The sequence below is a fragment of the Etheostoma spectabile genome, chromosome 13, assembly GCF_008692095.1.
Source record: "Etheostoma spectabile isolate EspeVRDwgs_2016 chromosome 13, UIUC_Espe_1.0, whole genome shotgun sequence".
Taxonomy (NCBI): Eukaryota; Metazoa; Chordata; class Actinopteri; order Perciformes; family Percidae; genus Etheostoma; species Etheostoma spectabile.
The window spans coordinates 18,836,145-18,848,253 of NC_045745.1; the positions used below are offsets into that span (position 1 = coordinate 18,836,145).

General features: G+C 40.4%; 2 protein-coding genes across 4 annotated transcripts in view; one reads left to right on the plus strand and one right to left on the minus strand.

Annotated features, from left to right (window-relative positions):
- septin8a (septin 8a) overlaps positions 1-483 on the minus strand; it is a 39,195-nt gene extending 38,712 nt beyond the window's left edge. For both annotated transcript variants that reach the window (XM_032533283.1, XM_032533284.1), the window contains exon 1: positions 216-483. In XM_032533283.1, coding sequence (XP_032389174.1) covers positions 216-245 — 30 coding nt within the window. In that variant the 5' untranslated portion in view covers positions 246-483. The remainder of the gene's footprint in view (positions 1-215) is intronic.
- Positions 484-2,132: 1,649 nt separating this feature from the next.
- Positions 2,133-5,393, plus strand: sowahaa (sosondowah ankyrin repeat domain family member Aa). Of its 2 annotated transcripts, XM_032533350.1 has the most exons (2): positions 2,133-3,750; positions 4,238-5,393. In XM_032533350.1, exons 1-2 carry the CDS (start codon positions 2,314-2,316, stop codon positions 4,238-4,240), a joined length of 1,440 nt encoding a protein of 479 aa, XP_032389241.1. In that variant the 5' UTR covers positions 2,133-2,313; the 3' UTR covers positions 4,241-5,393. The 2 variants fall into 2 exon arrangements, with proteins under 2 accessions (XP_032389241.1, XP_032389240.1); XM_032533349.1 differs by having other exon boundaries at positions 2,133-5,393.
- The last annotated feature ends 6,716 nt before the right edge of the window (positions 5,394-12,109 follow it).

Consider the following 12,109-nt stretch of genomic DNA (forward strand, 5'->3'; position numbering starts at 1 on the left):
AGAAACCCCGGTCACCCAGTCATCCCAAAAAATCACTTCCACAATCTCGGCTGAGCCCACATTACAGTCTTCAAAAGCGGGGGAGGCTTAGCTTTCCAGCAGCTAGCGTTAACTCACACTTTTGCTAATCACAACAAGTATTCCGTGGCTGCACTTGCAATGTGTTCGGTTGCAACGGGCAGAAAATAACAAGAAACCCCGTGGGTTTTACTTACCGAAAATACGTCAACGTCCGTGGCAGCCATAGTGCGGAATGTATGGTGTGCTGGGCAGACTACTGAGCAGAGGCGAAAGGGAGCAGCCCTCGTCTCTGTGTACTAGCCTGCTAAACTACTGAGGCTGCCTGAGCCGAGCTGACAGAGATAGGAAGAGAGGAGGCACAAGGCGGAGAAGGAGCTGGTAACTGGGCAGGAAGGCGACAAGAGCACTCACTGCTACTTCGCTTCTGTTTCACCCATTCAGGCAAAATAGTTTATTTTCTTCGTTTAGGTTTTGGATGAGAGTCGATACAAGTGTAAAAGAGCTTGCCTGATTTATCGTTATTATGTAGCACGGGTTAGTAGAAAAATAAGCCGATAAACAGAGATAACAACGGTTTGGAATGTACTCCAGTATTGCGCAGGCGTATGAATGCGGATACAAACATTAAATTAAATTAACTTAAATTTGCATTTATTTTAAAGAGTGTTTGCCAAATAAATGTTGATGTATGTATATATATTTTAATTTGTAGTTTTATGTTGCCTTGGAGTGTTCCGGGTAGTGCAAAGGTCAACGTTTATACGTACGTTAAAGTAGGAAGTGAACTATCTTGACGTTTAGGTTACATCTTTGGGCGGGACAGATACGTTTCAATATGGCCACTTCTCGGGAAGTTCCATTCAGTCAGGAATGTCATGCTGCACACATGCAAGCCAGGACAGGAGCGAGTAGCTCCGCAGAGCGACAGGGGAAGAGCACAAATAACCTGTGCGTGTCAGCGGTGGAGATAATATAACAGCTAAACTTTACATAAGTGTAGTCAACTATGTGTGTGTCGTTTCTTAAGTTAGGGCATTAATATGTTAATTAATTAGTGAGGTCACAGGCTGACTTTACGCGTATTAGCCAATCAGAGCAAGCTATCTGCTATTGTTCCAATACTATAACTCCAATTATAAAACCAGTGTGCATTGTAGCCTACCGTGCACGCGCCCTGGGGACTTGTAGGCTACTGTGTACAACCTTACAGCCTTCACAATTGGTTCATTTATATTTTAGCATACATTTAGCATATTATTTAAGCACTTGCACATTTTGTTTTCCCATCCTGTATATATTTAAATATTTGTTCTTATATTTTATTTTAATTATTATTATTATTTCATGTATACTGTATGTATGTATATTTTTTCCTAGTATCTCATTTGTGTTTATACTCTGTGTTGTGTGACTAATGTACGTGTGCTGCTGTAACACCGTAATTTCCCATTTTTTTAGGATCAGTAAATATCTATCAATCTATCTATCTATCTATCTATCCTGGCATCCCGTTTACATTAAACATTTATCAACTTTGTGTGGCCTCTCCGTGTTTTTAGAGCCCCACCGAACAATACTAAACTTTGAAGGCACAACACAAACCTGGTAATGATGGCCTAACATGTTTTTGATCATCCTTAAATTTAGTTAGTTGTTAAAAATTGTCCAGCTCAGATAGGCTGACATAAATTGGGACCATACCATATATTTATATATATTATCTGATCCACACACGTCTTTCTTATTTATTTGTGTGGGTGTGCGCGTACAGTGTGTGTGATTTTGCCATAACTCTTCATATGAGCCTTATAACTTAAAGTATAAGTTTTCATATGTAAATTAATGCAAATAACATCAAATTGGTTGTACCATCTAAATGGGAATGAGTGTAGTCCTAGTTTCTATGTGGTGCTTTGGAGTACTGAGGCAGTAAAACTTTTCTCATTTGTTTATTTCTATTTCTTTAAAAAAAATACCTCAGCCTAAGGCCTACTTACTGATATACCAAAGTTTACTTTTATTGTGACAGAAAAACAAACTTAACGTGTGTTGTATTTTTGAACTCCCAGCCACTTTGCCTGTAGGAAAAAAATATATGCATATATTATTCTAATTGTGTCCACCACGTCTGCGCTTGCCTCCGGAAAATACTCCTCCAGGTGGGGAGGAGAGAAGTGACCGTGTATAGGTGAGAGCTACTTTACAGTCACTGGGACAAAGGTGGAGCAGGAACAGGTATCGCGGCTCCTGGGCGTTTTAACTTCAATCCGCGTCAAGCCTACAGTTTTAATAATGGTTTTGACGCAAGAGTCCGTGTTGTTTTGGCTGACAGCGGAGGGGGGCAAAGTGAAGAAATCCGACTTGGTGGAGAAGTTCAAAGCTGTAATAGACTGCGAAGATCCCGCAGAGAGAACACGGAACAGGGAGCTTTTTAAGACTATTGTCAACAGTGTCGCCGTTGTCAAAGTAATCGACGGAGTCCGTTACGTTGTCGTCAATAAAGTGCACCAGCATTTGTTGGACGGTGTCCAGACTGCGGAGAGCGCTGTGGAAAAGACTGAAATTGAAGAGATCCCGCTGACAGGTGAGCAGCAGCGCCCACCTGTGCGGAGTGAGAAGGCTGGAAGCTCTAATAATGCAGGAGGGGAGATATCAGCTGTGTCTGATACAGATCAAGAACAGGCAAGTGAAAGTGGTGAAAATCCTACAGAATTACTTTCTCCAATGCAGCTGGCGTGGCAAAGCAGCAAATATTCGGATGTTCGGGTTAAAAGAACACTGAATTTTGAGATCCAAAGGCAGGGCACCACTGGAGATAACTGTTCAAGAAGGGCTGCAGTAAATGAGCCGGCCAGAATCCAGAGCAAACCATATGGCTTGCCTCTGAGGATGCCACCCACCACAACCAGGGTAGAGAGCCACAAACTGAAGGTGGACCCAGAAAACCCTTCTGAAAGCCCCAAACTGGACTCGTCTAGGAATAAGAAAAGGCCCCCTACAGTGGAGACGGGCACCAGCTCACCCCAGCTGAGACGGTCAGTGAAGAGCACTAAGGCGTCAGTGGAACCCAAAGAGACAAAGGCCTCCTACTTGGTTCCCTTGGAGCCGTCAGAGCATCAATGGCTGGTCAAGTGTGCAGCCGGCCACTGGAGCCAAGTTTACGGCATGCTGCTGAAAGACAACCAGCTGGCCGAGAAAAGAGACTTCATGTCAGGGTTCACCGCTCTGCACTGGGCAGCCAAGTGTGGAAACAGTGAAATGCTTGTGAAGATTATCGACCTATCGAGGCAAGGAGGAGTTGACATTGACATTAATGCAAAAACACACGGCGGATACACTCCTTTGCACATTGCTGCCTTGCACGACCAGGAGTACATCATGGCCATGCTGGTGGGGGAGCACGGGGCCAATCCTAGCATCAGGGACAACTACGGGAAGAAGGCCTATCACTATGTGCGCAAAGGCATTTCTGAGACCGTGAGAGAGATGTTGGGTGAACCCAAAGCCCGGGAGCCTCAAGACAGGGTCCTGCATGAGAAAGAAGAGCTGGAGCTTTTCCCGGATCTCTCCAAGGGCTTGCATTCAATAAGCCGTCTCTTCCAGCCCCACGTGACGGGCCCCAAGAAGAAGCACAAGCAGAGGCCAGGACTTTACTCCCTGAGCAATGACCCGGGCCAGGAACCAGAAGACAGCAGCTTCAGACACAGAATCGTATCAGACGCTTTTATGTAAACTTTAACAGGGCTGCGCGATGTTAGGAAAATAACTAATTGTGATAAGATTCACGATATTGGAGGGAATGATCATTTTAGTATAATTATTCTCGTTTTCATTGAAAAATGTTTAAAAAATGATTGAAGTGTGATTTTTTTTTTGCGAGGATCTGTACCAAACTAAGATGTTTTCTTTAGTCTGTGGGATAAGATTTGTAGGCTGGGATGTGTCTGCAGCCACGGTATTTAATTTTAGAATGATTTGACAAATACTTTGCCTTTAAAAAATATTAGATTAGATTCCGATTAGATTCAACTTTATTGTCATTACACATGTACAGGTACAATGCAACGAAATGCAGTTTAGATAGAGCCTCAGGGCCGCAGCTATTTAAAGCGCCGCCACACGCACTCTGAAAAGGATTTGAAATATATATGCAATGTAGATATTGCACTAGTTCATATTGCAATTTTGATGAAATTGCGATAAATTGTGCAGCCCCTAAACTTTAAACACTTCCTTGTCTTATATCTATGAGGAATTGTGTTGTCAATCATTAGAGAGTGTGACTGGCATTCATCTGATATTCAGGCCGTCCTCAACAGTGACAAAACAAGCCATTCCTTATTTGTTTTATTTAAATTTTATTTGTCAGGTGACATAAAATGTGAAAGATGAAATGAATGAAAATATGCTCTCATCAGCATAATTGTTTGATTTTGAGGGTAGGGTTTTAATTTTGGATGTTACCCGTAGCCCTATGAGTTGAATTCAAAGGTCAAATTTACCGGTGTAAATAAAACATAAATCAGAGAATATTCCAGTGGGTGCTGTGAGTCGTCTGATTACTCACTGTCTACGGAATCTCAAAGGCATCACCAGAATAACCATAAACAATGTGTTTATATGTTTAATTACTGATTAATGAATCTGTTTGTTTTTAAATTGACAGTTTTTGTTTTTCATTTACATTTTAGTTAAAAGAAAGCGCACTTGTGTTATATAGTTCCAGTTACTATGATTTTAAATTAACTGCACTCAATGAGTCAGACTGTACACTGCTGCTTTTCCCAATGTGCATTCATAACTCGTTTTTTAAATGTCAGATCTCTTCATATATGTCTTCCCTATTACACTGGGGGATGAGGAGTGGGACAGAATCTGTAGGAATGTTAAAACTATATCACGGATGTGAGGTTGCGCCTCATTCAGTTCAAGATTTTGCAACGCTTAAATATGGACTCGCTCCAGATTGTTTAGAATTGGTCTGAAAAATTCACCACATTGTTGGAAATGTAAGACAGGGGACGGACTGATGAAGTCCAGGAGTTTTGGACAAGGATGCATGCTTTGTGCCGGGGAGAGACGTGTATTATGGTGTTGTCATTTTTACTGTAAATGTTTATTTTGTTTATGGTTTATTGTCTATTTTGCTGAATGGTTTTGAATATTGTTGTTATTTTGTCATCATTTCTTTATTTTGGTTTGGGTGAATGGTCATAAGGAAGGGGGAGGGGGGAGTGCGTTCGTGTGGAAAATTGTATGTTTTGTATTGTTAATCACAATTCCCTAATTCACTTTTGATCTAACTAAATCATTGCTAACAAGGGCATCACTTTATGATAACTAAATTCTGCTGCTGAAGTAGCAGAGAGATCCAGCCTGGACTTGTGTGTTTTCACCTCTGACTAACTGAGATGAACTTGCGTAATAAAGAGGTCATCGTCTCGATTTCCCAAGGCAAACATGCCCAAACTAACAATTAAGGATATGCTGACATATGGGTGAATCAAACCTCTACAAGCAACAAAATAAATAATGTTTATACCTCGGAGGAGGGTCAAGAGGACTTGCCTCTGTATCACTTCGCTTTATTACAGATTCATTATTTAACACTGCAAAGCATTTAGAAGAAACAAAAATCCCAATGAAAATCTCTGAAAGAAAACGTCACTGGATTACATTGGACTGTATTTTACTTGAAAAGGCATAGGGTGTGTCATTAATAAAGAGGTGTGCAGGTGCTCCATGAAGTATAACAGTCCCCATAGGTACAAAAACATCTCTGGAATGTGGCTTGGATCCATCTTCTGGCTTGTTGAGACAGCTGTGAGTCAGCCTTATCAGAGGCTGACTAGGAATGAGTGTGCGTCTGCATATGGGTGGCTGAAAGTTTGTATCAATGCTGGCCTGTTTCCTGTCTGTCTTGCATCCTGGTGCTGGTTGACAAGAGAAGAAGAAAAGTAAAGTTTTGAATATGTCAAGATGACATGTTTAGGTGCAGCCATTTTGGGAGACAAAGGAATCATGGGTAAAGAAAATCAATGTTAGAAAACGGCACGCATCTTGCGGTAAGAAACATTCTTCTTGTGAAGATAAGATATACAATACTTTATTGTCCCCAGAAAATAAGCATCTCTCAACACATACTCTTATGCGACACAAAACATGCTCTCATATACATTAGACAGGTACCTATAAGCTCATTAACTCCTTCTTTCAGTGGCAGTTTTTAAGAACGTTGTACGTATTGCACAAAATGACACATTGCACTGACATAATGCCCTCGCCGCAACTTGTCTCCCTCTATTTCTCTTGTGTTTCATGATGTCCCTGTCCCACTAGATTAGGCTCAGGCATGTCGAGATGATGTTTCATCTCCAAACCCCAGGGTTAAGCTGCTGCTGCTGTGAGGAGAATGGCCACCATGAGCTCAGACAAAAGACCCAGAGTGGTAAATGGTAACCTTAAGTGCTAAAAGTAGAGGTGATTGTTTGAGATTGGTCCGTTGATGAGTGTTGATTTAAAAATCTGTCCAAAAAGTCCAATTTATATAACTCCATTTACAGTTCAATAGTCCCATTGTTATCGCCGGCGTATGGCGTTCCATTTCCCCGTTGTCGGTGTCCCCCAGAGACCGCGGATCGTGTCCTGGCGCGAGTTGTTGTCACCGTCCCACTTGTGGCGTTGGTCACGTTCGAAAATCGTGATCTTTACACAAAATGAACGACATTGACGTGACCCGTACACTAATCAATAAATCAAAATAACCTGACCATTTCACAAACTGGCGTGAGACCGGGTTGGATTTCATTGCCTTTAAAGTGCTTTTTACGCTGTGTGAGCCTGGGGCTAAGAAAGCGTTCACACTGGCACAATTCTGCCACATTCCAAGTGGGCTAACCCGACTTTAGCCCAAGGCTTGCTGGCCTTGCTCCGGAGCAGTGTAAAGCTGCCCACACATGAGTGAAGAGGTTCATCTTCCTTTGGCTGGCTGTCTATTGTTTTCTATGGGGAAAGCATAGGAGACAACTCGGAGGAAGAGGTAAACTTTGCGTGGCGCACCGCTTAAAAGTTCAAATTATTTCAACTTTTAGCATTTTAGCATATTATTTAAGCAGTTGCACATTTAGTTTTCCCATCCTATATATATTCAAATATTTTTTCTTTCATTTTATTCCTATTATTATTATTTCATGTACGTTGTATGTACGTATATTTTTCCTAGTATTTCATATATATTTTTATTCTGTGCTGTGTGACTGATTTTGCTGCTGTAACACCGTAATTTCCCATTTTTCTTGGGATCAATAAATATCTATCTATCTATCTATCTATCTATCTATCTATCTATCTATCTATCTATCTATCTATCTATCTATCTATCTAGCTAGCTATCTAGCTAGCTATCTAACTTAGATCTAGTTGACGCTGGTGCAAAAAAGGAGGTAGCTAGAAGTCTTGAAGAAGTCTTGTACCTGCGCTGCGCTTTTTGCCTGAACTATGCTCTACGCCCTACCTTACAGTTTTACCTCTGATCATACAGGGCCATTTAATCTGGATCAAAATGATCCGGGTCTAGAAATCCCATTTTTTTGCTATTCAGGATCAGGTTATCCGTCTTACTTTTATGTTGCTTTTTTCAAAGCAACATTGGACTGGATCCCCCCAATCCAGAGACACAGTTTTCAAGATTACCAAATCCAGATTACCAGTGCTCGAAATGGGACAATATGTCACAATGTGGGATACCAGCTTTGGTAGAAAAGCCAACATGGGGTCACTTCAAGTGTTTGTTATTTTGAGACAAAACTTAAACATAAACATCCACTTCCATTCATAATTTCTTTTATGGCGCTTTTATGAGCCACAACAAATAAAAAACAAACCTACATTAGCAGATACATTATGGATATTTTGAAAACGTCTTTAAAAAGAAAAGGCCAAAAGTCCAGTGTTCTTCTTCATCTGAGGAGGAGAGACCAGAAATTATTTTTGACAGGCTCATCTCTGATGATTGTTTCTTTGAAATCAATATACGGTGATGAATGACAAAAAAATAGAATATAGTTTTGTTTGCTATTGAAATCTGTTTGGGGGATTGTTTCATGGAGACAAGATCATTTTTATTTTATTTTTACTTTACTGTACTGAATAGCTTGATTGGTAGCCTATGTCTACTTTATCTACTGTTACAACGGTTACACAAGTCAAGTGCAAAATATAAATAAAATTATATATACTAAATGTTACAAATGTATTATTTGACCAATTTTAAAGTTTTACTACATTTTCTTCCTGGAATCCACCGTAAAATCCCCCCCCCCGTTGAGGTCAAAGTTATCCAAATCCTACTGACAAGTTGTGAATAACACAAACTGAAGGTTTGATCCAGATTAAAACTAGGATTGGATTTCGTGATAATGTAATCTGATTTCAGATTCCTTCTTTCCCTTTTGAACAACCCATTTTCAAGATCTGATCCAATCCGATAACCGAAATCCAATCAGCTTACCGTTGAACAACTTGCCCATGGAGGCGGCTAAAAAGTTGCCAGTGTAAAATGGGGCTACAACAATGGAATGAGTTACATGTTCCAAATGGCATTTAGCTCAGGGCTAGTAGGAGTGCAGCCTAAATCGTACAGCCCATAGTTTAGGTTAAGGGAATGAAAAGCCATTTGGAAAGAACCAGCCTAGGTATTTCCCCTTGTTTCCAGTTGTTATGCTAAGCTAAGCTAAGCAACTACTGGCTGTAGCTTTACATTTATCCTACAGACATCTCATTCTTGGCCATAAAGCAAATAAGGGTCTTTTTCAAAATGTCAAACTATCCCTTTAAAGGGGAATTTAAGCTATCTATGACTTTTATTAAAGTCATATGCTAATTTTCAGGTTCATAATTGTATTTAGAGGTCATATCAAAATAGGTTTACATGTTTTAATTTTCAAAAAACACGATATTTTTGTTGTACTCCACATTGCTGCAGCTCCTCTTTTCACCCTGTGTGTTGAGCTCTGTTTTACCTACAGAGTGAGGCATCACACTTCTGCTCCATTTTTTGTTGGGAGTCGCGCATGCGCAGTTGCTAAGTAAGGACTACTAGCCAGTCAGAAGCAAAGTATGAGGTCGTGCCCTGCTAGCAGCTAGGTGAGCATTATAACGTGTTACAAAGTGACGCAGGTCCGTCACGGAAGTAAAGGCTGCACTAATATACAGCTGTTTGGAGCAGTGTGTGAACACTGTTTTCTGTTGGAGATGGTAAGTTCCATTGGGGTGGCCTTTGCGCTTTTTCACTTTGTAAACCTATAACATGCACAAAAAGATATATAACACAATAAAGGAAAGGGAAAAAGCCAAAAAGCTAATATGAGCACTTTAACATCTGCTGATGTTGAGTTGAATTGGATTTAACTTGTCTTCTCCTCTTACTCAAATATTGGACAAAATCCAGTGTAAATATGTCATCATGTATTTATAAAGTAAAATGAACGACACAACTAAAATTAGGCTTTCCAGCCATACTCTGGTAAAGAAAAATATCCACATGAACCTGGCTTTAACCAAACTTCTGTTTTGGTGTGCTGCTGGTATTCCTTCAGAAGTTCCGAGTTCAGGTTGAAAAGTGAGATATGGAGCCACTAAATTGAACCCCCAGTAGAGTAATCACACGAGTTCTTGACATGATCAACAAAGCTCTCTGTAAATCATGATCAATTTAACATTTGGGTGCATGAAGCGAATAAAACTACTTTGTGTCCCTGAAGGGTGGAGATGTCGCTTCCCAGCTGGAGGGCTATGTTTCCCTGCCTCAGAGTCAGTGATTATCAGCAGCAAAGCTCTTCATTTCCCAGCATTGTGACAGAACTGTGGCTGCAGTGTTCAGACCATTCTGTTCCCTCCCGTTTGTCGTCTGCAGTGTAGAGCATCAACTTACCCACACCACTTAACACAGTCTTTGTAACGATGCTAGACCTAGTTACCATGCAATTAGTGTCTGACAAAGATCTTACTTGTTGAGAATTCCCAGAGTTGTTTTTTTTTTTACTTTGTAAAGTACAAGAAGTGCTGTCTGGTGTCTCTCACTGTCCTCCTGGGGTTTTATCTGCCACTTGCCAACAACTTCAAATCCTTCTCTTTTTCCCAGTGCATTCTTTTAATAAGCATTTGTTATCGCTGACAAACAAACTGGACAGCATTCCACTGTGAGGCTGAACAAACAAGGACAGAGACACAAAAGAGACAAAGGAGGAGGAAGACAAATACACCCCCCTCAATGCATCATTTAGTTCCCAAAATGTGATTTTTTTCCCCCCCTTAAATGACTAATTAGACATTTTGAGAAATGTGGTTGTTTGCAAAGTTACATGCAAATTAAAATGGATACCACTCTCATTTATTTACAGTAATTAACACATTTATCTATTGTTTATTTAAACTCAATCCATATGCGGACCAAAGTATGATGGTGGACTAGTAGCTGGGTAGGTGCCAGTTCACCTCCTGGGTACTGCCAAGGTCCTCTTGAGCAAGGCACCAAACCCCCCAACTGCTCGGGGCGCCTTTCCATGGGCAGCCCCCTCACTCTGACATCTCTCCATTAGTGCATGTGTAGGTACTGAGCATGTGTGTGTAATTCAGGCCTGTGTGTAATGTGTGTAATAACAACTGAGTGTAAATTGTAATTTCCCCTTGCGGGGCTAATAAAGTATACATTATTTAACTGTACTAAAACTAAGTGTTTTAAAAAAAAAAAAAAAAGATTTCTTGGCTGGGAGCAATGACTTCCTGGAGCAAGTGGCACCAACTAAGCAGTCCTGTCGTTTCTGTGACATTGCATGGCAACAACTCCAAAAAAAAAGTCCTGTATATATAATTCCCTGTAAAATCACAACTTGTTGGTCGCTTTTTGTAGAAATTAAACAAACAATACCTAACATATTAGTTAGAAAGCTTTAGAGTTGCTGGTGGATTTAGTTTACCTTTGGACAGAGGCAGGCCAGTTGTTTACCTTCTATCTCCAGTCTTTACGCTACACTAAGCTAACTGCCTCCTACTTTATATTTAATGTGCAGACAAGACAGTGGTATTGGTATCCAAAAGATAGCAGATGAGCATAATTAGCATAGCTTAGCTTAGAATAAAGACTACACACAGAGGAAAACACATACAGACACTCTAGAGGCAAGCTGAATTTAAACCCAGCATTTATTTTGTGATGAAACACATCAGCATTGTGCGACTGCCGTCGAAGTGTGAATTTATACCCTGGTTGTAATCGATGGTTTGCCTTTCTACGAACGATTAAGCTTCCATAAAGTGTTTAGATGGAAAATGTGAGTCAACATGTGCATGGAGGAAGCTGATTGCACCAGTTGTCTTGCTCCCAGTTCAGCAACAGTAAACCATTGGCTAGTTTATTGGTTATTTTGTGCTCATTCCCTTGTAATATGTTTATGTATACAACAAACAAAAAGGCAAATTCCTTGCTAGTTAAAATGTACTCGGCATTAAATCCTGTTCTGATTGTGACCCTCAGCAGCAGTGCGTTGATGTGGCTGCAGAGGGCAGAGACGAGCTCTGAGAGGAAACACCAATCCAGGGAAGCCTCAACTACCGACTACACACGACTTACTAACAATATCTAACATGTTTATAATGGGACAAAATATCCAATGTTACCTGTTCTCACAGCTTAAATACTGACGTTGTAGCACACAACTTTAATAGCTCTTTGCATAAATATTTCAATTATTATATTGCCAATGTTTGTAGTTCTAAGCTCCTGTCTCAATCATTTGTTACTGTTCAGGTTGGATATGTGTGTATGCATCAGTTAACTGCTCCTAGTTTACAAACTGATAAAAATGCTTTTGACTTAAGACAAGTTCACTGTGCTGGGGAAAAGGAGAACCGTGGTACACTAGAGGGAGAGCTTAATTTATTCACAATATTACAAACATAGAATTTACAACTCCAAACAGGCACAAAAACAACTCAAACTCAACAGAAAATAGTCGTGAAATAGAGCAGAAGTTGATTTAGAAATGTCTCTGCTGTCGTCCCACCCACTGGGACTCACTGTAAAATGTCT